This window comes from Daphnia pulex, chromosome 2, assembly GCF_021134715.1.
Source record: "Daphnia pulex isolate KAP4 chromosome 2, ASM2113471v1".
In the NCBI taxonomy this organism is placed as follows: Eukaryota; Metazoa; Arthropoda; class Branchiopoda; order Diplostraca; family Daphniidae; genus Daphnia; species Daphnia pulex.
The window spans coordinates 5257070-5284178 of NC_060018.1; the positions used below are offsets into that span (position 1 = coordinate 5257070).

A 27109-nucleotide genomic window follows, 5' to 3' on the forward strand; every position below is an offset into this window, starting at 1 on the left:
ATTCTGACGGCGGCAAACAAGAGCAACGGTCAAATGCACCGTCGTAGACCGGTATGTATTTACATCACGCCAAATATATATACCATGTAATAGAAATGACACGGTATTTTAGAAAAAAAAAATACGAAAAAATTAAAACGTTATAATCAACCATAAAGGTTTTTCAATTGAAAATAAAAAAATGGTTAGAGATCAAGCGGATTCGTCAGCAATCAAAGCGCGAAGAGGGGAGCGACGGGAGCGAATTGGGAATTGTAAAATCAATCTCCAAAAGCCAAAAGAAGCAAAGTTTTTCAATGTAAGGTTACTGATGATGTATGATGACAATGATGTCAACTACTGTTCAAGGGCTACAATGAGTCGACGAGTCCATCAACCGAATATAAAGAGGATAAGAGCCTTATTGCGCCTCAAATACAAGGGTATAGGATTGGGAGGGAAGAATAAAAGGAAAAAGAAAAAAAGGATCAATGCCGGATTGATTTTCTGGATTCGGTTCCGATCATTTCCTTTTGTCCGCCCAAGTCTTTTCTCCTGAAAATTCAAAGGGCACGTCGTCTGGTTCCCCGTCAGACGTGCCAGTTGCCAGGCGGTTTCCCGTTGCGACGTTTCTCCTGCTGATACGACGACGCAGCAGCCGGTGTTCGCGCCGAGTCCACCACTCGACTCGACCGGTTGCCATCGTCGTCGTCTTCGTCGTCATGGTTACGGTGCAATCTATGCAAATGATGCAAAGAGTTGGAAGAGAGACTCCTTTCGAGAATTTCACCCCAGATCCGCTCGTCGTGTTCGACGGTGCCGACGGATCGACCGGGCGAGCAGCACGGAGATGCCACCACCTGAACGGCCGCGTTGATGACCGACGAAGGCGGCGGTGGGAGGAAAATTTGAGGCAGATGCTGGATGCCACGTATGGGAGTCGTGGGTCCCGTAGCCGGCGAATTGGGATGCGGCTTGATTACGTTCACGAACGTACTCCCCACGTTGGGATGAATCTCGCAAGGCGGTGCGGCCAGGCCGTTGACGGTCGATATCTCCGTGGCCCACGTCGAAGATCGCCCTATTGAAGCCAATGGAAATAGGGAGATTATACAACCGACTACCGCAGAAAGACTAAAAAGATTAGCACCAGAACTTTGTGGGGCATCTAAAACTATTGACGTAAAATGGCAAACGATTCTCCCCTGGTGCCAACCGGAGGGAGGATTCAGGGTTTCAGGGCGAGCGCACCAGAATTTCAATTTTAGGGAAACTCAAAGGGGGAAAATCAAAGGGATGATGGAATTTAATAGTGAGTCAATCGCATATACTTGTGGGTTGAGAGTAATTGTTGGTGTAGCAGCAAGCGCACGCCAACGAGAGAATGTGCCGAACGCCGTCTCTAATCGGCGGACAGAGCAGCCAGCAGAGCAATGGATTCCAAATACCCATGCTCAGCGAGCTCCAAGTGATTACAAAGTCCAACCACGGCGCCACCTGACATCACATTCAGATTGTACGTAACATAGAATTTAACAAGTTTTATAATGAGTGAAAGTCAATTGATCCCTTTGCTACTTTTGTTTCACGGCCAATGTTCCAAATTTAGATTCACTTTGATTTTTTTGATCGGGCGACCAACTCACCTCATTGCCGAGACAGGCGACGATGATTTGCTTAATGATCCACGGCGTAGAGTTGATAATGAACGCCAAAGACATGGTGGCGACGGACCGAGTCACCGCCTCTTCCACCTTGACCTTTTTTTATTACCGCCCACCCAAGGAAAATAAAAAAATTCATCTCATTATGTATCCGGATCAATACATATGTCTGACGTGAAAAAATATAACGTTACGTTGCAGTATCCTTCTGTGCAATGGTCATTGCACTCATAACGGGTGGCCGTTTTGACGAGGCTCTGCCCGGCTGCTGCTGCTGCTGGCAGCGTTCTCGTTGTTGTCGGAACTAATCGTTGGCTGCTGTTGTGCGAATGGAAGACGGTGCCGTAGACGTAAAGGAGGGTCATCGTCGTCGGAAAGTAGAGTAAGCACGTGCTGACCAACATGAGAACGCCAGTTTGGGGCACTGGCGCACATCCGGCCAGACCGTCGTTGCTGCAATTAAAAACAAGATTGTCATTGTTGTTTTATTTGGCCTCGTTATACATAGCCAACGACGGGGGTACCTATAGTCGAAGGCCTTGTAGGGCAACACCATGCAAGTGTAGTAGGCGAAGGAGAGGCCCCAAGTCGTGCCAGCCACCCAAACGCAAAGCTGCAAAGCGAAACATGTATAAGAATTAGCATATACACTTTTGAATGACAAATTAGATGACAAATAATCGGATTGACGCGACGTGGATTTTGTAATATTGTTAGCCAGAACATAAGGAGAGCTCACGGAGAAAGGTGCGTCATAGAACATTTGAATTCAACCGTAACGACATGAATGCTGCTTCATATATCATATCGACTATTTTATTCATGTGAAGGAACTTTTAGATAGTAACTCCCTTTTTTTTTGTCTTTGGCGGGTTTCTCGCAATTGACTATTCAATAGCCGCGAGTAAATTTTTCAACCCAATATAATAGCTCAAGTTTTTTTTTTCTTTGGCATGAACGATGCCCTCCTCCCGGCTATGGGAGTTGCTATACATAACTCTTACTTTTTCGTTTTAAATCAAACACTAAATACAAATTGTTTTCTTCAGCCTTCTTTTCTCCCCCCGTCACAGGGGGATCCACCCCCCTGATGAATACACATGTTGGACCAGTTCCAAAGTCTATACTACACCGCGGCCATAGATAAACCGCAGTATCATCACGTTTCCTCTTTTTATTCTATCCTATATACATACATATATTTCGTTCGGTTCCGTGAACGCGCCGATGCACCACAGCATATACTTGATGCGTCTGCCTTTCCATCTTCAATGACCCATTGCGCGAGCAACCGCAGCCATTGTGGACATTTTCTTACTTTTTTTTATCATGTCGTACATCGTGCAGCTTAGATAATATAGTATACATACATTTACACACACACGCTTGTGTCTAGCGATGACATTTGGCCCGGAAAAGGCCATTGACTCACTTTTTCACGTTGCCGACTATTAGCAGCACTAGTTCGGCTAGCTTCGTGCTCGCGAGCGTGTGTCGGGAGCGAAACAAGGAGCGATGGCGAATAGGCGTTGGGATGTGTACACGACGGTGTATATAGAGAGAACTGTCGCCGAATAAATCACATTTATCTTACAAGCGCGGGTGAGAGAGCTCTCAACTTGTCTTTTTATTTGGCACAGCCCCACATTCACCGGCGGCTGCTCCTGTCGCCGATGATTTGTTTTCGTCGGTCAAATGGCCATCTCTCATCGTCATCATCTCAACGCGAGTGTGGGTGTAGACACTCTTTTTCTGATCTTGTTTATGGTCTCTTCCTATCTCGCTATCAATCTTGTTTGCCTCTCTCGATACAAGGAAACGATATCATTCGACCGCATTATTTAGACCGACGCTAGTAAAAGACAGTAGTACCTTGGAAGAGGCTAGTTGCAGGTATCGATGCCGGCGAGTAGCGAAGATGTAGCGATCCAGGGCCACCAATATCCACAGGATGGAACTGTGCTGACTCAGCGAGCCTAGCAACACGGCCTATTGAAAAAGAAATAACAAACAAAAAGAATATCGTCATCAATTCAAATGTTAAGACTCCACCCACTAGAAAATTTTGGCTTTTGCGTTGCCCAATCTTCTTTGAAACTGCCCGTAAAAAATGGAGGGCAGTTATCTGGAACGGGAATCGTCAGTCGATAACTGTTGCCAAAATCCCTCGTTAAAGGTGACTTTATGTCCCGATTTTTTTGCCCCCCCCCCCCTCTATTCCCGCTGATGGAGCAAATGTAAAGAGACGCGTTCGCTCCTCCCAGGAAGGACAAGAAGAAAAAAAAAATCCCAGACATTCCCGATGGCCATGAAAATCAAGTGGTTGCAGCAGTGGAATGATTTCCCGTAAAAAGCGAAATGGATGATGACGCAACTTACTTGTATTTGGCAGAGAAGGACTCCGTAGGGCCAGCAACCGATCAAACTGGGGTAAATATTCCAGACGGTGACTAATAACCCGGTGGCGACGTGATTGGTGGCGATCGATGTGAGTAAACAGCGCGTCTGTCGAATCGGCAGCGCAACAGCGACGGGCGACGACGACGACAAACAGGAACGCACACAAAAATTTCCCCATCCATTCCATTGAGTCGTCCATCAATCAGGAAGCAGAGGCGCAGCATAGAGAGACAATAGAGGGAAAAAAACGAACAAATCCATTCAAGATTGATATAGCTGCTCTATTGGCAATCTAAAATGTGAGAACGCAAACAAGCCGGCGGCCTCTATACTAATGTCATAGAGATGGCCCTAATTGATGATGGAGCACACGAGTCGATTAATCAGGCGACACAACGAGCAGCAGCAGCCCCCCAGTACTACTGATGGACTCGGTCGTTCCTATAGTTCCAATTTGCACCGCTTTTCACCCGTGCGAGAGTTTCTAGACATTAATACAGTCGCTCCCCCCCACCACTATCATTCATGCTCGTAGAAACAAAAATCAATAGGGCAAATAACGAGTTCAACCATTTTTTGTCTCTTTTCCCCGAAATCTTTTAGAGAAAGACGATGGGGTACAAGTATAAAACATTCAAACGAGCTCGGCAAGCCGCAAGCTTTTGACGACAGTCATTTCATAAAAAAGTCCAATAAATCAAGTTAAAAGTATGAATCGTTTTTGCTCCCCTATGGCGAGTAGTACTGGTCCAACGTCGATATAAAGTTTGGCAATTGGAATTCAAACGATTTGCCGCATCAGACGCCCATCGTTTTCGAAAAAGCAATTTCTTCCTTCCTTCCTTCCTTCCTTCCTTGATCCGTTCATCAAAGTAGAGGGACGAGAGAAAGAAAGTAAGACCAACTGAATCTGAACATTATGCAGATTGCTATACAGGGGGTTTAGCGTGAGCATCAATGTAGCCGAGGGGCGTCTACTGCGTTCTATACTGCTGTATGCATATTCTATGCTACAGCCCCGAGGATTTGGTCCGCAACTCTGCGTCTGGAAATATCCAATCTGCCTCCCCCTCTCCTCGCCACCCCATGATAAATGGCCGTCAGAGAGAAAAGGAGCGATGGATCTTTTATACCTCATGCAATGGCAAAAAGAAAAGAGGCGAGACGACAGAGCGGAATAGTTGGGTGCGCAATATATACAGCAGCCTACTAGTATATGTATATGCTAGGAAAACCGGATGAGAGACGAACTTGGAATTGAAGGATTCCGGCCGAGTATTTACAGTTGACGGCGAGAGCGAGGATCAAGTTGCCCGAGATTAATCCACACGTGACGACGAGGACGACGGCGCAGCGGAATAGGTCGTAGCCGGAGAGAGATGACCCGGTAGCCAGGACCAATCCCCAATCGTGAGACTGTGCTGTACTACTGGGGGTCGATGACAATAATAAAGTCGAGGAATTGCTGATGGCCGACTTGCCCGGACCGTGGAGGCTGGACCATTGGCAACTCTGATTGTACACGGTCGGCGAGTACATCAACAGGACCATCGCTACCGAATTGCACCGTAATGACGGCCCACTATCTTATTGTCGTAGAGTCACAGCACCTCACCAGCACAAGCACCATTGTATAGACGTAAGCGGACGACAGCAGGAGCGTCGCAACACAAGAGGCCGGAGCCTCGCCAATCACTGAGCGCTCCTAGCCGGCAGACCTTCAGCTTTACAAGCAAAGGAAGGAGGGGAGCAGCAGAGTCGACGCCGACGCTCAAGATCCTTCCCCCAAAAAATATTCTTTCTTCCTCGACTCGGGAGCGCCCAGACCGATCCTCGCTCGCCTTGGCACTTGTCGGGGACCTTTTATAACTCGTCGTCGCTCAATTCCTCCCTCGACAGATAAAACACACATACAAGGCCTGTAATGAACAAACTATTACGCAAGAAACTACTGCGATCTTGCGTAATCCCGAAACCTTATAAAGGGGAAGGAGGAGACAAAGGATTTCGACGGAATACAGCCCCCTCCATCCCTATTCCAGCTTGATGGTGGAATATCGGCAGTGGCTTTCTGAAACAAAATTGACTTGCCGGGAAGATGTATTACGTCGGCGAGTACGGTCGGACTGCGTATGTAGGTCAAATGTTATTATGCGCTGGATTGTGAGAAAATGCTGCCAGAGATGGAAAGAGACAGGAATTGGACAGTCTAGAGGCCAAAGAGACGGAGACCGAGAGAGACAAGGATATAGTTGAGTTTTCTAGATGGAATCAGATTTCCCACTGGCTTACATGTAACCATGAGAGACGGCGACATTCGCCATTCGGGAAGCGACAGCTCGGACGGCAGTATAACAAAGAGTTCCAACTCTCTCTCGCTCTCTTTCTCTCAAGTGCAGAGGGAATAGAGCAAGAGCAGAGCACGCTATGGAAGGGCAGAAAACTTTTATTCCCCTCCATCTCTCGAAACAAAAAAAAAGGAGCGATCGAACAGCATGTATCAAGAAAGGCAGTTCAAGGAGAGTCGGCAAGGATATATAGATTCTCTTTCGTCTTCTTTTGTAGGTCTATTACGGCCACTGCAAAAAAGGAAAAAAGAGAGAGCCAAGATGGCTGCATTTCTCCGTACGGTAGGAGCATAACAAATCTTTATAGAAAATTTATGAGAATTACTGCCGCATGGTAACGGGATCACCATTTTTCTTGGTAAATGGCGAACAACAGTCAGCTGGCGGATTCCAAAACAAAATGGCAATTTTTAAAAGCAAAACAAGAACAATGTTTACTGAAGATTTAGACATGGCGAAAAAAAAAACGTGCAACTCTCGTTATGTAGAAAGAAAGACAATATGTTCGGAAATCCCAGTGTGATCGAAAACCTAATCCGTCAGTAAACATGTCGGAGAACAAAGGTCTGGCAGTGTTAATCAAATCGGATGCTTCCTATTTCTCGCTATTTGTTATCTAACCCTGTCAAATCGTCGGAAACATTACGACACAAAGAATGTACAATTAGAATCCGCCAGGTTTCTTATAGCACGTTATTTATAGGCCTAAGGAAAAATAAGGAATTGAATCTCAACACGCCTGAACGTCGGTTTCGGTGATTGCGTGAAACACGCGAGTTGATTTATTCCCAGAACCCAAACAAAAAAGGAAATACGATCAATTTCAGGCCTTTTTTCTCTTTTTTCTTTAAAAAAAAAGGCCAATCTAAGGGACCTACACTTGTAGACCTGCAAGCAGATTCTGTTCATCTCAGTGGAGAGGAAGAAGAAAAAAAAGGAAAAAGACGAAGGAGAAAAAGAAAAAAAAAAGGACGACAACTCGGGAATCCATTGAGAAATACCCTAAGGTTCTTTTTCTTCGTGAAGCAAAAAAGACGAGGCGCGTGCCCTTCTCTTTTTTGCCGTCCATCTCGGGGCACAGCGAATAGGCCCATCCAATTTAGAGACGACAGAAAAAGACGGCGGCCTTTTTTCTTTTTCTCCGGGAGCGAGCGGGAGACACGCGCGCCCCCGCACCTAATCGATAAATGTGTAGAAACAGAACGTGCAGAGGAGGCCAGCAGGGCTCGTTCCTGATTCCGACCATCTTTGTTCTATACAGAGCAAATGTGCATGCACACTATGGGAACTAGGATCGTTTTCATCTGCTCTCGTAAATGAAAGGAGCATGTTGACAAGGACACGAAGGAGATGTAGAAATAAGATCTCAACAGCCAGTCTGTTATCGCTCTGGGAATGATTATGTTCTTGTCGGTATCACGCAATAATCGTTCGCTTCTTAACTCATCGTGTATCGTCACCACTTCATCAGTGGGAGATCCAATTTCCTCTTTGATTCGGTGGCTTTTCTTTACCATCTTTTGTTTTCTCTTGAGACTTTATTGTGGTGTGTGTTTATTTATAGCTGGACGAACTTTTCCTTCTCCAAAAGGACAGGGGCGGAATCTATCGTCTATGGCGAGTCAGAACTCCCGGCCTCTCATTCCGCCTCATTTCCTTCAAATGCAACTGAATCCATCCAGCCACCATGCCAAATCCACCTCTCTCACGCCAAATGCCTTCATCAGGACAACATTATCTGATTCTGCCAGAGTGAATGAGGTGAGGTTAAGTTGCCTATAGCTCTGCGGCCATTGTTTCTTATATACCATTATGTTGGCATTAAGAGGTCGGAGGGTACGATTCGGAAATCGAAAACGGGAAGGAAGGATTTCATTTGATTTCACTCGATTAGACTTGAGGATTATTTCTTTTGGCTACAAATACAAAGAAATAACACAATAGTCGTATTCCTAACTCTAATATTTCGAATTCAATTTAATTGCGTCCAACGTCAAGGTTAGGAGGGGAAATGTTTTAATCCATTAACAAATTCATGCTACACGCAACAGGAGTGCCAAATTTATTGTACGTGGTTGGCCTCACGACTCGCTAGGAAGTTAACACCGTGAATTTCTTATGCTTCAAGAATTATTCATAAAATCTACGTTGTTTTATCCAATAGAAGTGAGTGTATACTCACATAAGTTCCGCAAAAGTGCCTTTACATTGGAAGTAGAACAAGCATTGTGCAACACTTGCCAACTTTATTTGATTTCAACCACAAAGGAAACGATACTTCTGCCAACACCCGTAAAAAGTACTTGCAGCGAGTGCAATTTCCCGCACAGAAACATCCAATTCGTGGAAACCTATTGCTAAAACTTTTCACAAAATTTCTACAAGTCAAACTGGGTTATTATCAAGTCGTAGATGCTTCTTGCGCTGCCATGGAAGACAAATATTTCAACTCCTTGAGCAGGATGATGTCATCTTTTGAAGTCGAAAAAATTTCGCACGCTGCAGTCTGACTCCTACTTTTATATTGACATCTTGCTAAAAACAATAAAGACGCCCCCGTTGAAAACCAAACAAAAATAATCAATCAAATTTTTCGCCCGCGCACCGTTTATTATCTGATAATAATAAAGATCTGGCGTTATTGTCAAGAGCGAGTTGGAGGCGATCAAATCCAATATCGCTCGGCGTGAGTCTCTAAAAACAAGGAGAACGAGACGAAGCGTTGCGCCAGCGTCTTTTCGCAGAGCCAAAACACAAAAGCCTTTGTTGAAACTCACGGAAGAGAGAGAGAGTAGTGGGGAGGGGCGGGCGGGCAGCAATCGATATCCACCATTATATATCTCACGTTGACTCAATAAAAGGCAGAGCGGCGCAATGGGAAAAGTGAGGGAAAATAAGGAGCGTCGTCGAGCGAGTGAGATGAAGTGAAAGTCAATCGAAAAAGGCGTCCAATGCGCAACCAATGGAAGCAAAAGAAACCACAGACCACAACAAAACAAAAAGCGTAGAATTTTTCTTTTTTCGGGTGGGATTGTTTTCCTTTTCCCACACACTCCCCACGCCACTTGTTTCCTTTCCTCACTTCACTTTTCTCTCTCTCTTGCTATTTCTACTTGACAATTTTGTGTGTTTTTGTTGCATTAGGTCGAAGCAAACGGACACGCAACGACGCCGAAAGACGCCACTTTGTCCACTTGGCGACGTCGGTGACGTCCTCTTCGTCAGCAACAAATTAGATTTACCACCCCACCAAAAAAATCAAAAATAGCAAAACAAAAACAACGAGCTTAACGAGACCTCCACTTCAAAGAGATTGGTCGGTTCTTAACCGCTAAAGGATTTCATAATACCCCACATTTCACAACTTTTATATTTTCACTGACGCAAAATAATATTCCGCAGAAGCCAAATGCGAAAAAAAAATTTAATCCTAAATTGTTCAGCGGTTGAAAGTTACACGCAACGATTCCACTTGGAGAAATTGTAGATGGACGGCTTTGGAAAATAATGGTTTTTCTTCGCTATTGTTTGTTATTGTTGCTGCTCTCTGCGAGTCGTTGGAACGGTCAGAGTGGACAAGACTGATGGCATCCCCTTCCGGTGCCTTATTCCTACCCCGTCTATACATCGAAATAAAACTTATCGCACAGCCGGTTCTCTCTATTTTTCGGTCAGCATATACAGCAAAAGAGGATATTTGCAATTTAATATCAAAAGAGCCTCGTTGGCTGAATATGACAACACAGTAAAGTGGGAGAGTGAAACTGGGATTTTTTTTTGGGTGCTGGGAAAGTTATCGGCAAACTAAATCCAACCGTCGAAGAAGAAGGATTTGCCCACTTTCGTATTCATTCTCCCTTTTTATTATTATTATTCCACTACTTTATTTCAATCCGCCAGAGTACGAAAGGATATTAAGTGTTTACTTTTCATACACTATCCACGAGAGTTGAAAAGGGGAAAAAAGATTCTCGCACTCTTTCTAGTTTCTGGTAGTAGACTACTTCAACCATCTTTTCTTTCTTCCTTCCTTCATACACTTGGTTCGCTACCGGATGAACGGATCCGGCACAATAAACACATGGGCCATATTTCCCGACATCCGCGCATATCCCCAATCCTCCCCTCCTTTGCAATAACTTCACACAACAAAATAGAAAGAAAACAAACAAAAAAAATCGGGGTAAAAGGATTGAACGTCAATGGCGAGACAGATCGTTTCTATTTCAGATTATTGGGAAATGTGAAATACGAATAAATTTTAAAATACAATTAAATAACTACATTTACGGGGGCACACAATAAAAGAAAAAGAAAAGGCCGACCTAGAAAAAAAAGGCTATTTTTGCAAGTGGAAAGAATTTATCGATCTGACGCACGCAGCCCACGTAAACGATCTTGTAAACCGATTCAATTTTGAGGCGGGGGGTTTTTCCGGAAGAACGGATCGAAAAGCAAACACCGGCTCATATAAATAATTAAATTAATGGTGACTTACCGAAAACGAAATCGATCCAGGTCTAATAGTTGTCCGCGAAATTCAAACCCGGCACGCCGTCACACACAACTTTGACACATCGTATAGTTTACCCGGTTCACACGGTCATTTAAACACTCACGCCAATGATATACAGCACCAGAGTTAACTAGCCGCCGATATTAACACCATAATTTACGTACAGTTGGCACAGGTAATTTCAAATTCCCATAAAAAAAGTTACAAGCCGTAGAGAAACGTACCTGCACTCACTCAACCACGAGTCAAACTGATGCTACGGTTCAATTTCATTCTGTTGGGTGGATATTGCACATTTGGTGATGCAATAAAAAGGGGAAGGGTTAGGAAACGTCAAAAAAAAGAAAGAAAAATAAGAAAGGGCGGAAACCTTGACACTTTGAAAAGCCCAGGATGTTCTTAATAAATCCCCGTCCCAAAGTGTAGCAATAAAATGTAACCCAACCCACAAAAATAATATAATAAGAAACTACACAAAAAGAACATTGAAAGCAATTAAGCGTTATAGCTACGTTATTGCATCATTTTTATACTACATAACATTTAATCGCCTCAAGTTTCTCCCCCAAAAAACTTTGCGTCATCCCAGTAGTAATGAAGTATTCCGTTGAGAAAATACTGTACCGGTACAGCACGTAACTAGATATAATAGAGTATTGATGTAACGTAATTTAATAATATTAAGCTGTAACCTACTGTTACACCGTCCCACCAAATGGGACATCTTATGTATTCTTACCCAAGACCAGTACATGACAAAACAAGCGTTTCTTTTCTGATTCTCTGCAGAGAAGTAAATTTGTAATTGTATTTCTTTGTAATGTTGGCGAATTGGACGATTGTCCGCACATATGTGTCGGAAGAAAAACATGTGGATCAACCGAGAAGAAGAAACAAACGCAAACACAGATAAACCAAAGAAAAAACGGGGGAAATGGGATTATGTGTGGGGCATAATAAGTTAATTGACGAAATAGATGTTGGGCATATGGCGATGGAATCGACACACAAATGGAAAACGATACAGCGGAGAAAAATAAGGAGAAAAATGAGTTTTGTTATTTCTTAGTTATTTTTTAATTGAATATTGGGTATTCCAGCTTTAGGCAAACAGGCAAACGTGCGACTTGATTGGATAATGTTGGATAATCGAATTATTAAAGTATCTTTTTTTGATAAATGTTATTCACACGTTTCCCTTTCTTCTTCTTTTTTGTCGTTTGTTTTCAAGGGGCAAGAAAGAGACAAAGTGGCCAGCTGAAGAGAGAGAGGAATCACCAGAAACAGGGGATACGACTGGGTCTTCTACATATACAAACAGACGAAAACTGTACATGACATTGAAAAATAAACAAACAGAAGGCACACAAGAATAAACGGTCGACGGACCTTTTTCGAGGCCAGAGTTTTTATGTATAATATAAAATGATGATTCAATTGACAATCGAAATTTCTATGTTTATGTAATGTATGTTGATGCAACAGAAAGCCCAAGTTCAGACATCGAACGAATGCTGACTCGAATGCGGTTTTTTTTCCTCCCATTTCTTGAATCAATCAGGCTCTCATAAATGAACAAACGTGTGACTAGGAGTTGCAAAAAAAAATGGGGAAAAAACAAAATCAAACAACTAAAATCAACGCACTGAATGAATGCGTGTCCACCGCGCGCGATTTGAGAACGGGATCACCACATACACATTAATTGCGTATTGAGAAGGCACGAGAGAGAATTCTTTTTTTTTTTCATTTCCATCTTCTTCCAAATTTGTTTGGAAATTGGGTAGAGAATAGACTGGACGCTAGATGGTTCTCGTCGAATCCGGGCAAAACTTTGAATCCAGCAAGCAGTTGGTCAGCACAAAAATTACTCTTTTATTTTTCCTTTCTTCGTTTTTAACCTTTCCCATCTTCTTTCTTCCTTTCCTGAGACTAAACCACTCGAGCCTTTTCGATTTGCAACTTTTGTTCATCATGCAAGGCACGTTTCCACATGGCACGCCCAACTTGGAACGTTATTTTTTACTAAGTTGGTAGGCGCACATCCGTAGAACGCGACGCACTTTTAAGTGAAGCTGTGCTCCTTGAAGGTTAGGGGGCGTAGTACGCCGGAAATTGATTTGATCGCAGACAGTCGAGTGAGTGCTCAACCTGATGGTGGTAACATCAGTAAAATTTCTGCAGGTCATAGGTGGTCACGCCGTTTCTCAGCATTTTTTTATATCGATGTTGGCGTTCTCTTCTTCCTCTTCTTTGCTTCCTCCTTCTCATTTGGCGTCGGAGTTCAGGGAGTCTCATCCATAGACCGCCCTAATCGGCAGAAAAAGGCTGGAGAAGACGGTGGCGGAATAGGCCAAGCAAAAGAAAGTTGGAAAGGGAAGGCAGATTTCTTTTAGAAGGAAGGAAGAAAGGGTAATCAGACCGTCGAGACGACAAACTGCGTTCGACAATCTGAATTTTCGCGACTGCTGGGCGGTGTCTCGGGAGATTCAAAACCCAACTCCAAATATTCCTGAAATTATCAAAAGAAATAGACGAAATCGTTTAATTTTCTGTGTCCGCCAAAAAGCTAAATGAGGGGGGAAACGTACCTCATTTGAAGTGAGTTTCAAGATTCTTTCTAAATCTTCAACCAATTCGCTGAAAGTGGGCCGCTCCATGGGATTGTATTGCCAGCATTCACGCATCAGCAAATACCTACATTGATTCAAACGGAAAAGGAAGTTAGCATTTTGTGCAAAAGCTCCCAAAAGAGGAAAACAAGACAACAATTTCAGAACTTACACTTCAAGTGAGCAAGATACTGGCTTCTCCATGCGATGGCCGTCGCGCAAGAGCTGGAAGAGTCGCTCGATATTGGGTACAGACGGATAAGGCGTGCCGCCCAGGGTCATAATCTCCCAGAGGAGAATGCCGAAAGACCAGACGTCCGACTGGCTTGTGTAGACGCGCTGAAACAAAGCTTCTGGCGCCATCCACTTGACAGGCAGGCGGCCATCAGTCGTCTTGCGATAATACTCGTGCATGTGCACGTCGCGGGCCAAACCAAAATCGGCAATCTTCAGGACGCAATCTTCGCTGACCAACACGTTCCTGGCGGCTAAGTCGCGGTGAATACACTGCAAAAACATCCATGGGAAACACAGCAATTAGTTATGATTTTAGTTGCCAAACAGCATCAGCGACAAGAGATCATACCTTTTTCGATTCAAGGTAATCCATTCCACGGGCCACTTGGTAAGCGAACGAGATGAGATCTTTGTGCGTCAGAGTGTCCTGACCCATTCGACCAGTGCTGTTAAACTCAATCGGGTGTTCGTATGACGTATTACCAAGCTTCCCTACTAAACGAGAACCATAAAATATCATCAGTCTAACGTCTTTTTTTTTTTTCAACTGAAGAGGGTAATAAAACAAATCAAAAGTGGATCGTACATCCTAGTTGTCCAATGGCGCGCTCATATCCAGAACTGGGGCGATGTTGGCGTAAAAAGTCACGCAAATTGCCGTGCGGAGCAAATTCCACGATGACGTATAGCGGACCATCCTGAGTGCAGCAACCGAGCAGATTGAGAATATTGACGTGTGTACCGATCATCTTCATCATCTCCATTTCGGAGACGAGATCCATCAATTCCGTGTCCGTGTGGCCTTCTGTTGTCAAAGAACAAAAAAAAGGGAGAAACATGACGGAATTGTCCGGCAGAGCAATCACAAATCAAACTTGCCTTTGAGCATTTTGACAGCGACAGTCGAGACAGAGTTCTTTTCAATAATTCCGTTGGCCTGAGCCTGAACCACATGGCCGAAAGCTCCTTCGCCCAGCGATTTTCCCAATTGCAGGTCTTGGCGCGGAAATTCCCATCGCGTATCCAGAGGTAATTCGTATTCAGAAACGGATCCAATGTCCGTGCCCAGCCTTGAACGATGCTTCTCGATTTTGATGACGGGAAAGAGCAGCGGCTCGTGAATTCCCCCACCAACGCCATTGACGGCCGAACGTTGCTCAATAATCACTTTTTTGGTACAGGGCGCAATGCAGTGAGCTGTTTCCAGGGCCATGAACTTGTTGCGTTTTTGACGACTGCCCCAGATAATAAAATAAAACATTCGTTAGGAAAACCAGGTCAGAAAAAGAAATGGCAATTTAATAGTACCTGTATCTTTTGCGGAAAGCAATGGCAAAGAGAACGACAAAGGCCAGCACGATTGAGCCGAGGACGGAAGCCAAGATAATCACTACTTTCTGATCTTGTAGATGATGGAGACCTCCTTCCAATAAATGATCGATGGACGGTGATTCCTCTTCTGGGTCCACTGCGAATAAGAAAAAGCAAATATTATAATTGGAGGGGCCTCTAACCATCATCAGTCAACCCCGAAAAATCGTTTCGCCACTTACCGACAGTGAGCCAAGCGCTGCGGTATGACATGCCCAAACTGTTGCCGGCCATGCACGTGTACCATCCGGCATCCTCTTTAGTCACGTTCTCTAGTCGCAGCACTTGATGATCGTTATTTACCTCGCCGTCTTCATCCAACTGTGTTTGTTCAAAAATGAAATTATTTTTAGAAAACAAATTTCTCACAATGGCATGACGTGCCAAGTCGTGCAAATTAAAAAGTAAAACGTGCAATCTTTCATTTCATTTCCACATGCTGTTTTTTTTTAAATGTTTGTAAAAGGAGTCGCCGTGCATTTGTCTCCTCTTTTTTGTTGTTGTTGGAAGGGAATGTTAGTGGATGCAAGGACCAAGAGACACCTAACGGTGGATTCGAGCAACGCTTTGAAGAGCGTCTAAATAAATCAAAATAGGACCGAGAATTTCGATTGGGAAACTAATTCTTGATTCCAAAAAGACGAGCAAATGGAATTCGTTGAGAATTTTCTTTTACAGTTCCCTGAATGGAGGAGAAGCAAAGAGAAGGAAGAGAGGAGAGGCAGGCGGGGGCATTCCGCAAGGCGTTGCGATTGTCGTGCGGATGGAAACCTGAGTTGGGTAGATGCGCCGGTAATAAGGCTTCTTTTCCTCGTCTTCCCAGGAGCCATTCACTTGGTAGTGTTTAATCCAGATGAAATGAGGATGCAATTCCGACGTGACGCGGCACACCAGCGTGACTATTTCGCCTTCCTTGGCCGTTGTATTCTTCAGCTCGTCGCTAATCACCGGCTTGTGATGGAAGCGTTCTGAGGTGGCGGGACGAATGGGTCGATTTTTAGCATTTGTCAAGTGGTTTGGGAGCGAGGGGCGTGACACAAAACATTTTCATCTAGACAGCTTCGTCATCACCGATAAATTAAGAGAATCCCAGAGCCAATAAAAAGCCTACCTTTCGAGTTTTTAAATCGAAAACGTGTCGAGAAGCCGCTTTTTAAAATCAAATAAAATTCCTGCTAGTGACCGCACTCACGTGACACACTTTTTGCGCCGCTTCTTTTCGTTTGTCACACATTCTTAACATGCGCTAAGTCGCAGGCTATTATGAAATGGGAAACTCACCTGCAGAGCATTGCCGATAGGAGTGCCTGTCGTGTCGTTGACGAAGGAGCCGTTGTCGTCCGTGAAGTGCCTGTACCACTGGACGTACGGTGTCAAGTCGGAAATGACGCGGCATTCAAATGACACCGTCCCGCCAATCGACACCGTCGAATTGTGCATTTCCATGATGAGCGGCTTATGCGGGAAACGTTCTGCGCACGCACGGCAAAATACCGAGAAAAACATGCATCAGTCAAGTCATTCCATGCAACCAGGCTCAAACACATATCAAGTGTAGGGAGAGGAAAAAAAAACTATCGTGTTCTTTTTTTTTTCATCATGCTCTTCGTGACGGGCGTTATTGATTCGTCAACTTGCAAACGAGGCGGTGGTTGTTTATTATTTAAAAAAAAAAGTAACGCCATCATCGTACGAGGAAAGGGTTGGTTGATTGTCTAGAGAGCGTGATTTATTCTCACGTGGGTTGAGGCAGGAAATTTTTTGCTTTGCTGTTGGAAAATGGACAACCAACCACCAACTCCCAGGAAATAATTGAATAATTGAACAAGTTCCAACAATGCCGTCGGTACCATCACGAAGCTCCAAAGCCAATGCGGTTAGTGTTAAGAACGGCCTTTGCACATGCGACCGGCCCCAATGTTACGTGCACAGCTGTTAGTAGACTCACCTTCCGCCCAAAACGACACAACGTATTATGGCATTAAAACACATTTGTATGGTAAAACCCGTCCCTTCCCCCCTCTGCATATACAAGATAGTTAACCTTTTCCCCCTACCGCCACCAGCTGTGTGTATATCAAGCAATAAACAATTTGATAAAAACACAATTTACCTTGAATGAGAAGTTTGAAAGTAAACGAGACGGAGCCGTGCGAGTTGGACACGGTGCAAGTGTAGTTTCCCGAATCGTAGGTGGTGGCCTCCTCCAGCTCCAGCGACCATTTTTGCAACTTGGCCGAGCCCAGGTGGCGTTTGATCGGACCGCCGTCCTTCGTCCACACTATCTCCGGTTTGGGGTATCCTGTTGCGGGAGGGCACACAAGAGGTCGACGTGAAACTCGAGGAACGTGAATATATTTGAAGGCAAACGAGCCAATATAACACATACCATCAGCTGGGCACTTGTAAGTGACGGTGGATCCGGCAGGCTTCACTTGAGACATGAAGGCTTCCATTTTCTTGATGCGGATGAAACTCGGAGACTGAGGCTTACCGTCAGCGGCCAAAGTGGTGGAACCCGAGACGTCGTCGTCAGCCATTGGGAAATCACTTTCTTCCTCTTCGGGATGAAGCGATGGCGTGCTAAACAAGTGCGGATGGTAGTCGTCATCGGCCTGGTCGCTCTGCAACTCTTCGGCGGCTGTGGCATCGACATCATCATCGTCCATCTTGACGATGACGGTGAAGTTACACCAAGGGGTCATTTTAGGAGCTGGATCCATCAATCGGACGCTTTTGGGGCGGATAGACCAGGCTCCTCCATCGCTAGACTCGACGAATGTTATGGTGATTGAATTCCTGGAAGAAATAAAAATACCAATTTTAGCAATTTTCTTTTTAAAAATGTCTCCTTTTTCTTTTGTCGATAAGAAATTCAAATGGACGTACTTCTTTTTGGCATATCGAATGCGTGAGTGCTGGCGGGGATCCACTCGGACGTCGTTGTGGTACCATTCGACACCATGGCCAGCCAGTTGAGTTAGTCCAGACGGACAATCGTACTTGACCGTGTCTCCTTCGTAGACTTCCACTTCTTCATCTGCGAGTCGGCAAAAAAGAAAAAGACAACAAAAACACAAAATGAAATTTTTGGAATTCAACACACACACAAAACTTTTTGTTATAACCATCGAGCGGCCGTTGAGCCGGATAGAAAATCCACACAATAGAAAGAAAAGAGGCTGGTAGTAACACAATGAAGAAAAGCGGTTAACCTCGCGCGCCCACCTTATTACCTTTCATAATAGGTAATTCGAGACTCTTATTATTTAACAATTTCCGAGCACAAAGCCTTGTCATGTCGAGGTGGGGAGACTGGGGGAGAGAGATTAAAAATGATTCTTTTGATCTTCCCTTTTTGTTGCAGAAAGACCGACTAATAAGAGTTTCTCAAACAGTATGTCAATTCCAAGTATTCGACCAAGTCTCGGTATTTTGCTCATCATGTTTTAAGGAGGGATTCCGGGGCAACCAATCAACGTTGTGGTCTGTCTTATTCTGTGGGAAAGAATGAGCCCCCCATTCTGTCAATTTCCCCCCCCCCCAAACAAGAGAAAAAATCATCAGCATTTCTTAACCAGAGGTTAAACACGGAAAAAGAAAAAGAAAAAAGGGTGTTGTAAATTTAAAAATAAAAAGAGTTTCTTTTCTCTTCTCACAAGAGACAATAGAAGAGATAGCACACGAAAGGTAGGGAAGCCCGAAAGGAATGGAAAAAAAAGAATAGACAATGGTCAATTTCAACCGATGGGGCTCCTCTTCTATCGGCCCGACCGCAGTTAGCAGGTAAGAGAAAGATTTTCATTACATCATCCCCAAATAAATAACAAGAAAAGAAGACTCGGTAAATTTAAAAAAGAAGAAGAAAAGATTTTAAAATTGTGATGGCGTCATAGCCGTCAGAAAGGAAGAGGAGCCAAGAGCTTTGCTGAATCACGTGACTTGGGCGGCTAGGAAAGGATTCGAGGGAACTCGATAACAAAAGAAAAGAGAATCTAACAAGAGGATTTATTCAAATGGGCATATGTGTGTGTGTGTGTGTATGCAACACCGCACAGTGCACACACGACTGACACCTGGGAGCCATTTCCAGCAAATTAGAAAGACACCTCGACCGGCACGGCAGCCAACAACAACAAAAAATCCAACCATGACGGTACGTCAGACAAGAAAAACCCCGAAAAATCTAAAAATGAATAAATTAAACACGAAATTTGTCATGCAAAATCAGATATTTCTTTACTTTTCGAAATGATTGTGCGATGGGGTCCTTGAAATGTCTTTGCTGGAACGGCGACTCAATCCCGTCAACCCTCTGATGCAAGTTAAGTATATATTAAGGAAGAGAGTAGCAAGCGAATCTGCCCCGTCATCTAAATAGCTCAATCGTGGAACAAGACAAAACCCTCAAACGTCCCCGTGTGATCCCGACCTTCTGGCGTCCGACGCCAGAAGAAAGACGACCGAGCAAATGCCAGCATCGTTCGCCAAGATATTTATATACTTTCGCTATACATTTTTGTTTTGAGTTTTCAATATTTTCTTTTTGCTGTCTGTTTCTCCTGCAGGAATTTTTTGTTTTATTTCTTCGGGGGGCTCCAGCTTTCCGCCAGTCGAGATAAGACGAAAGCGGCAAAACCTTCAGAGTGCAAAACCTGCACCTGATCACGCGCGTTCAAGAGTCAGGTCGAGAAAGTAGGTCGACACTTAAACATCGCGCAACTTCGAGTAAAGTGATCCGCATCGTGAATCGATAGAACAGGACAAGTCAGAGAGAGTCGCAATATTTATTCCGATGAAAAATAGCCTATCCATACTCGTGATCCATCACGACATTTTCGTGCCGTCAAGGATAAAAAGAAAAATATCTATCGGCAAAAGACAAACGCGCATCCTGGTACTTTCTCAAAAACGCTTTTACATTCGTCATTCCTATTTCTTTTATTAAAATATGCAGACGAAAAACACACAAAACATTTAGATGTCACCAAAGTTTTGGGGATAACGTCGAGTGACACAGTACCGGATCCTATCAAAATAAAAAAAAAGACGGTGGTTTTCTATTTTTTTACGACCGATACCGACATTTACTTGGCAGTAAAATGAATTTTTCAAAACACACGGATCCAAAAAGATGTCAACTCTTGGCGAAATCTCCGCTGCTGCCTTCAAGAGTTCCTGCTGTTGTTTATTATTTTCCTATTTTAGTGGAGAGGATCCTTCTTTTTGACCATCAAACGTCGCCGTTTTATAGTAATATGTTCCAGAATGAGGCGGACGCTGGTCCCTTTAAATCGCCATCAACTGCCTAAACGAGCGAAATGGCTGCCAGCCAAAGTCTGCTGGTAATGAATCACCAGAGAAATTCAGAGAAGAAGATACACCCAGCAGCCGGTAATTGAATTAGAATCTTTTCCAGTGGTGGCTTTTTATTATTCATCATTTCTATCTCCTTTTGCTCGTTTTCTCTCTCTCCCCCACTTTTGCTGCTGTCCAAGTGCAACAAACCTCGCGATGGAGTAGTCGAGCTCCGCCTGCAACTCATTAGCGCACAAAAAGCCAAAGCACCCAGTGTCTCCACATATTCTCCCCTCATCCGAAACCCTCGGCGCGTCTATATTTAATGGCGTCCATCAGCGCCCTCTGGGAAACATTTCAGACCTGCTGGTGGAGCCTGCTGCTGCTGTAGGGAAACGGGAAACTTTATTTTTTCTTCTTTTACAGCACCCACAGGTTCCCGTTGCCATTTTTCTCTCTCCACTGCTAACCCTATACTTAAGAATGCGGTTTTTTCTCTCTCGATTGGTTAGTTGTTGCTATTATTTCTTTTCTTCTCTCTCTCGACTAGACTAGGGGCCGGTTTAAACTAGGTGGATCAAAGTTTTTGATCACTAGATGGCCCCTGGGCGACACATACTTCACCCATCTCTCATATTTTGATTTCCATCCAGCAAAGAGAAAGAGAGAGGAGCGCAGACATTTCACATGTCAAGCCGAAAGAAGAAAAAAAAGGGGGAAAAAAATCCCAACAACAACAAACATCCAGACCCACCAACACACACACACACAGTACAATCGTGAAAGGCAAGAAAAAAGATTTTTTGGCTATTTGAATAACGACTAGGTTACGATCAAGTTTTTCTTTCGAATACATTCCCGACGTCCCGCTGTTTTTTTTATATACGAGTTGTTCAAAACATGGCGACGGCCGTATGACATCTCCTAGCGCCCAGCAAACATTCCGATGAATCCCTGGCGATTACAATTTGATAGGAGACACAAGGTGGAAGGATCAAAACAGACGGACTCGGCCATTCAGATTCGAGAACCCCAAAAATCCAATCCCATGCAACAGTGGCACTGTGGAATTATACGCTTGTTGTCCCTCAGCCGGACCAGCCGTCCGTGACGGGGCGTCACCCGCCAGAATCATCATCATCATCATCCTAGTCATTTCTCTCGTTTCTTTCTTCATTTCTTTTCTATTGTTGGCGTCCGTTTTCTCTTTGATGAGAATCAATCAAAAACATTCCTCCTCTGCAAGACGTTGGCAAATGGCGATAACGCCTTCGTGCAACACGCTCCTCGGCCACAGTCCCTCATTATTTCCGTTCTGCTGGGCTATTCCGCATGTCAGACAGCGTCGGAATCGATCATTTCCCTCGCAAACAAAATCCCCTCGCCACTTTCTACCGCAGCAAACAGTCGGGGCCCTTGAAGACGATTGGGAAAAGAACCCACTTGATTGACACCGGCTAATTGCTCATTCAGGCTTGAAAATAGGAAAGACACGTCAAACTGTCAACCAAATACACTCAATTTCCGCAGGAATCAAGTCAGGATGTTTCACATCAAAATAAGAACAATAATCAAGTTGAAGAAAACTTACGTCGCTGCTGTGTCGGTGCGGCGCGATTGACTGAGGCGGCAAACAGGATCAAGGCAGACAACAAGAGTATCCGGTCCATCTTCTTTTGGGTACGGCGCGGCCTTCTTCAGGGGCAATCAGAAATCCAAGGGGTGGAAGAAGCAGCAGCAAAACAAGTCGGGATGAAAAGATAAAAGGAAAAAATCCAAAAGGGCGCGACGCGCTGCCTCCAATCAAAACATCTGCGGGGGGAAGCACACAATTTATATTATTTTTAAAATCAAAAATACGTTTTCTATATACACACACACAGAGTCTACGTATAAAGATGAAATGCTTTAAATGTACAATGCCGCGACTGGATGGAACCCGAAAAAGAAAAAAGGTACAGGTCAGAAAATCAGGGGGGCCCCCAGACTCTTACCATTTCCAACAGGTAAGGAGATCCACCTGACCCCTATAAATAAATCAGTGGCTAGACGCCCCACCCCTCGGTACTTTACCGCAGCCAAAAAAGTCTCTGCACTGGTAGGCCCATTTTCTTTTTAACAGCAATAAAACTAAAGGGGTTTTTCTGGTCAGAGATTTTTCTTTTGACGGTGAAAATGAACAAAAGAGACACACAAGCAAATTCGAGAGCGCGTGCCCCACACCATCTAACGTGTCGGAAAGACGAGGCCGGCTATATGCAATCGAAAGTTGATTGCACCGCGGCGTATCAAAAAGTCCAGCATCTTTTTTTGGTCACAAGGACGAGATCAATCTCTATTTCTCATATTTTTAAGGGACTTTTTTTTCTGTTTTTTAACAAAAAAAATATGAGGAAGATGGGATGATCCCCGAATGTATTTTTAGACAAACACGGACAAGTGCCAGCAGATTCTCCGCTTCGTGTCGGGTTACGCCATGGGGAAAAAGAGGAAAAACTAGGAATAGAAATCACAGGGTAGGCAAAAGACTGTAAAAACAAAAGAAACGAAATTATAACAATTTCTTCTTTTGCTCAAGAGTTGAAAAGGAAGAAAAACAGAAATTGATAATCATAGTCATAATCATATTTGGGTGTCGATTGGAAATAATAGCAGGGGCAGGGCGGGGGAGGAGACTTGAGAAAGTCAGACACATCTTCAGCTCTCGGAAAGTTAAAAAGCAAAAGAAATAAGATTGAAGTACAAGAAGAAGAAGACCGATGGCCGGTCAGGTCAAAGGTGCCTCTCATATACAACCCCACTGAGGTTATAGTTTCTCTTCTTCTTCTTCTTCCCTCCTACCCAATCATTTCAAATCGCCCGCCCTCTTCTTTTCTTCTTCTCATCTTGACCGACTTGTATTTTTCTTCAAAAGAAAAAGATGGTCGTCGTAAAACAAGAGAAAATCGGCACTTCTTTTCTCTCCCCCCCCCCCAACACCCCATTTACCACAACAAAATTAGAAAAAGAATCAACCGACAAATCCTCAACTTTGGAATAAAACTGTTTGGCAATGCGCGATTGCAATAGAAAATGACGTGATAACAGGAGAATGTTGCGCATATGAATAAAACTAGCGAGTCAAGTGAAACAAAAAAATAACATGATGGATGTCGAGCTCGGGATAAAACTACAAGGCCCTCTTATTTCATTTTTTACCTTCTTGTCTTCTATCAAAAACTTGAAGCAATTGCCCTTGATATCTATCCAACCGTCAGAAAAATGGAAGTAGAAACGTTCACTTGCACAACGAGCCAAAAGGAAAAAATTAAAAATAAATAAATAACGCTCGGCTGGAGTTTTTGATTGTTGTCCTACCTGACGGCCGATGCTAGTTATAAATCCAAATCCTATGCAAATGAGACGCATGGCTCGTGTCAGACGGATGGACAGGTGCCCTTTTCGCCAAGGGTTTAGCTTTTCATCTTTTTCTTTTCGCTTTTGTTTTCTCTCCTGTTGAAAATCCAATCAACTCTACAATTTCGACCGAGGGGGGATTAACTTTTTCTCTTTCAAAACTGCGCACACGATTCATTATGCCCCCCCCAAAATTTTTGTTTCAAACAACAAATTTCTTTTTCTTTTCTTTTTTTTTACAACAAGTGTTTCTCATTTTCAAACTTTTGCTCATCCCCTCCTCTACCCACACTACAAGTTAAGGCCTAAAAGAAAAAGCTAAAAACGGTTTTCTTGAGATGGGAGGTGGGGGTTGATATGGGGGCCGTGGGGGTCGAACTATATGGCGCCATTGAACCACAAAATCGGGAGGCCAACAATCTCCGACTGGACAATGGGTCAAAACCCATATAGATACCGACAGAATAAAAAAAAAATCTATATATATTTTTTAAACGGGAAAATTGGTGGGCTCTTCTTATTGAACCAATAATAAAAAAAGACTCGTGTTACGCTCGGTCGACCCAGAAAATTTTACCGACAAAACAACAGGAAAACCGAAACGGATTCGCGCTGGGGTGTGTGTGTGTGTGTAGACTCGAATTGCATTTCCCGGCATGTGACCAAGAGAAAAATAAAATGCGACTATCGAAATGAAACGGCACAAAACTACATTCAATACGACTCCTTCAAGATGGCGACAACAATAGGGTCTCGACTAGCCAGAGCCCCTGTAATCATGATACACACAAAAAGCCTTTTTGCCGAGAGATGACGAATGACTTTTAATGATGACATTCCACAAACGTTCAATCTTTTTTTTTCTACATGTGACCTATTCAGCCAATGTTGCGAACCTCCCCGACAATCATCACAAACGGGAAAATAAAAATAAAAGACTGACGTAGTTTCTCACGCTCCCGGATTGCTACATCCACTAGAAAGCGAATAGAATAAATCTCACCTGATGTGCTTGATCACGGACAGTCGTCATTTGATGATGCAGAGTCAACTTCTCTTGTCGCCGCGAGGATTTGCAAGTCTCGGAGGTTCAAAAAAAGAAATATCCGTACGAAAATGGAAAGTAACAATAAGGTCAGCAGGTTCTTCCAATATTTCCCAAACACTTTTTCTGTCTGCTGATGTCTCTCAACACGTTCACTTACAATGTCGACCAACTCGTCACACACACACAACTTCTCAAAACTTGCCACGCACGAAAAAAAGGGGGTCAATTCACACACACATGGAACTTTTTTAATTTTCTTCTACTCGTCTTTTTTTCCAAATGTTTTCTATTTGTCAATCTAAAGATAGAAGACGGTGGGAAAAAATGTGAAGAGAGACGGAATCGATGTGTGGCCGTACTGTACGCGATCTCGACGCAGACTGAACCAACTCTCGCCTTTACGGCTTTACCACGAGACAAGATGCTGGGGCTCATCATGGCCCTCTGGCGGAAACCCCTGTCTCCCACCCCCCCTTTCCTTGGCGATCAACCAATCATATTGCTTCCTTGCTCTCTCTACCTATATTTAGATATTGATATTCACCATTTGATGGAAACACTTAAAATGTTTGATTCGATTCGATTGTGTTTTATTTTTGATTCCGCCATTGGTTGCTGAATTCAATTTGTAGAGAAATGATCAAAGCACAGAGCCACCTATAGGCGAATATCATCTGCAGGGCTCCTAGAAAGAAAAAGAAAAAAGGAAGAAATAGGCAACCAATTCTATTTCCAGACAGTCTGGAGTAAAACAAGAAGAATGTCCTCGGCGTTTCCTCGTCGAGCGTCGCACCATATATAAAACAAAAAGGAAGTGACTTTCTTTCTCTTTCTCCACTGTTGTGTGTAATCACTTCTCTTTAGTTTCGTGCAAGTCGTTTCGACCTGTAGCGGTTCGTTTCAATTGTTTCTCCCGGCAGCAGCAGCCAAGCAAACAAACAAATCATAAAAAGTAGAACTGCATCTAGTACATCCAAACAACCCGAGATCTTTGAGAAGCTATCGTGATGGTATAATCAAAATGAACTTTGAACGTTATATCCCTACAAACTGTCACGTCGTTTTAGTAACTAACCGTACCTAGGCTTGTTTTGTTATCATCATGGCGAGAGAGAGAGACTTATACTGGGGTTTTATCTATAGCTCTCTGTACGATCGTATAGGATCACAATAGTAAATAAGAGCGGCATAAAGAACAAAAATATTGAAGATAAGACATGTTAGTGTATGTTATCTGCGTGTGTTGAACGAACTGGTACGCTGGTGTATACGCTAGAACAACAACGTTTTCGAGAGAGGATATTACGGGCAGCCCCTTGACAACTGAAACAGCCAAGTCGCGGGCCAAGTCGGTCAGTTTTTCTCGACTTTAATAAACAAAAACTCGACAATCAGCAGAGTTCGGGTAGATATAGCAGTCAACTCTCTAGTAGAGGTAGAGTGACCCAGACTTGAAGGGGGGGGGGGGGGGGCTTGAAAAAAAAAGATAAATGCGATAACCCCAAAACCTCCCCAAAATCTTTTGTTACAACCCAAAAAAAGGTAAATATTAAATACGTGAGGCCAAAAATACGATAGAAAAATTTTAGGAAAATGCTAAAAGCTTAGAAAGGGTAAATGCGCACGAGGCAACATTTTCATGTAAATGAAGGTCAACGTAAGGACAGTTTTCTTTGTTCTTTTTAAAAAAAAAAAAAAGAAAAAGAAAAAAGAAAGAGAAAACTAAACTGTTACGTCGTTGCATTACCAAATCTGCCCCTTCAATTATTATTTGAGAAGATTTGATCTCTTAGATCGAATCTTTCGGTAAATTCATCACCGTTAAAACTGTGTGAGAAAAGATAAACTATTTCAAATTGAAACTTCATTAATCAAAGGAGACGTCCGCTACATCCCCCTCTAATCAATGTCATGGATCAATCTCGATCTGTTACCTTTTCTGGTGGCCTTTCTTTTCTCTTCCAGTTCGCTTAATTAACATAATATTTCTTGTTCTTTTCATTTCTTTCCTTTCTTTTTTTCTTTCTTCTTCTTCTTTTTCTTCTTCTTCAATTGCACGAGATTATAAATCATCCAAACGACCTCTGATATACATTTACAAGATGTTCAAATCATTTCTCAGACTCTCGTCCACTTGAGAAACTGGACCGGGGTGGATGATTCCGCCGCAAGACACCCTCAATTTTCATTTCAGCTTTTTTTCTTTTTCTTTTTTTCATTTTGAATAATCAAATTATCTC

The 27109-nt window shown here is 43.5% G+C and overlaps 2 protein-coding genes across 5 annotated transcripts; both read right to left on the bottom strand.

The window, feature by feature from the left end:
- Positions 1-24: 24 nt before the first annotated feature.
- Positions 25-5793, bottom strand: LOC124210601 (trace amine-associated receptor 9-like). The gene is made up of 8 exons (XM_046608752.1): positions 5295-5793; positions 4023-4148; positions 3516-3632; positions 2168-2256; positions 1838-2096; positions 1626-1739; positions 1311-1476; positions 25-1060 (listed from the first exon to the last, which is right to left on the bottom strand). The coding sequence occupies exons 1-8, from the start codon at positions 5592-5594 to the stop codon at positions 570-572; spliced, it is 1662 nt and encodes a 553-aa protein (XP_046464708.1). The 5' UTR covers positions 5595-5793; the 3' UTR covers positions 25-569.
- Positions 5794-11674: 5881 nt separating this feature from the next.
- Positions 11675-25284, bottom strand: LOC124188264 (fibroblast growth factor receptor 4-like). Of its 4 annotated transcripts, none has more exons than XM_046580789.1 (14): positions 24825-25284; positions 22017-22237; positions 18017-18167; positions 17517-17926; positions 17241-17429; positions 16409-16599; positions 15310-15448; positions 15065-15224; positions 14636-14991; positions 14343-14561; positions 14106-14248; positions 13692-14026; positions 13499-13604; positions 11675-13419 (listed from the first exon to the last, which is right to left on the bottom strand). In XM_046580789.1, the coding sequence occupies exons 2-14, from the start codon at positions 22093-22095 to the stop codon at positions 13324-13326; spliced, it is 2574 nt and encodes an 857-aa protein (XP_046436745.1). In that variant the 5' UTR covers positions 22096-22237; positions 24825-25284; the 3' UTR covers positions 11675-13323. The 4 variants fall into 4 exon arrangements, with proteins under 4 accessions (XP_046436745.1, XP_046436743.1, XP_046436742.1 ...); XM_046580787.1 differs by lacking the exon at positions 16409-16599 and adding an exon at positions 15899-16095 and having other exon boundaries at positions 24825-25258; XM_046580786.1 differs by lacking the exon at positions 16409-16599 and adding an exon at positions 15899-16095 and having other exon boundaries at positions 14106-14251; positions 24825-25258.
- Between the last annotated feature and the right edge of the window lie 1825 nt (positions 25285-27109).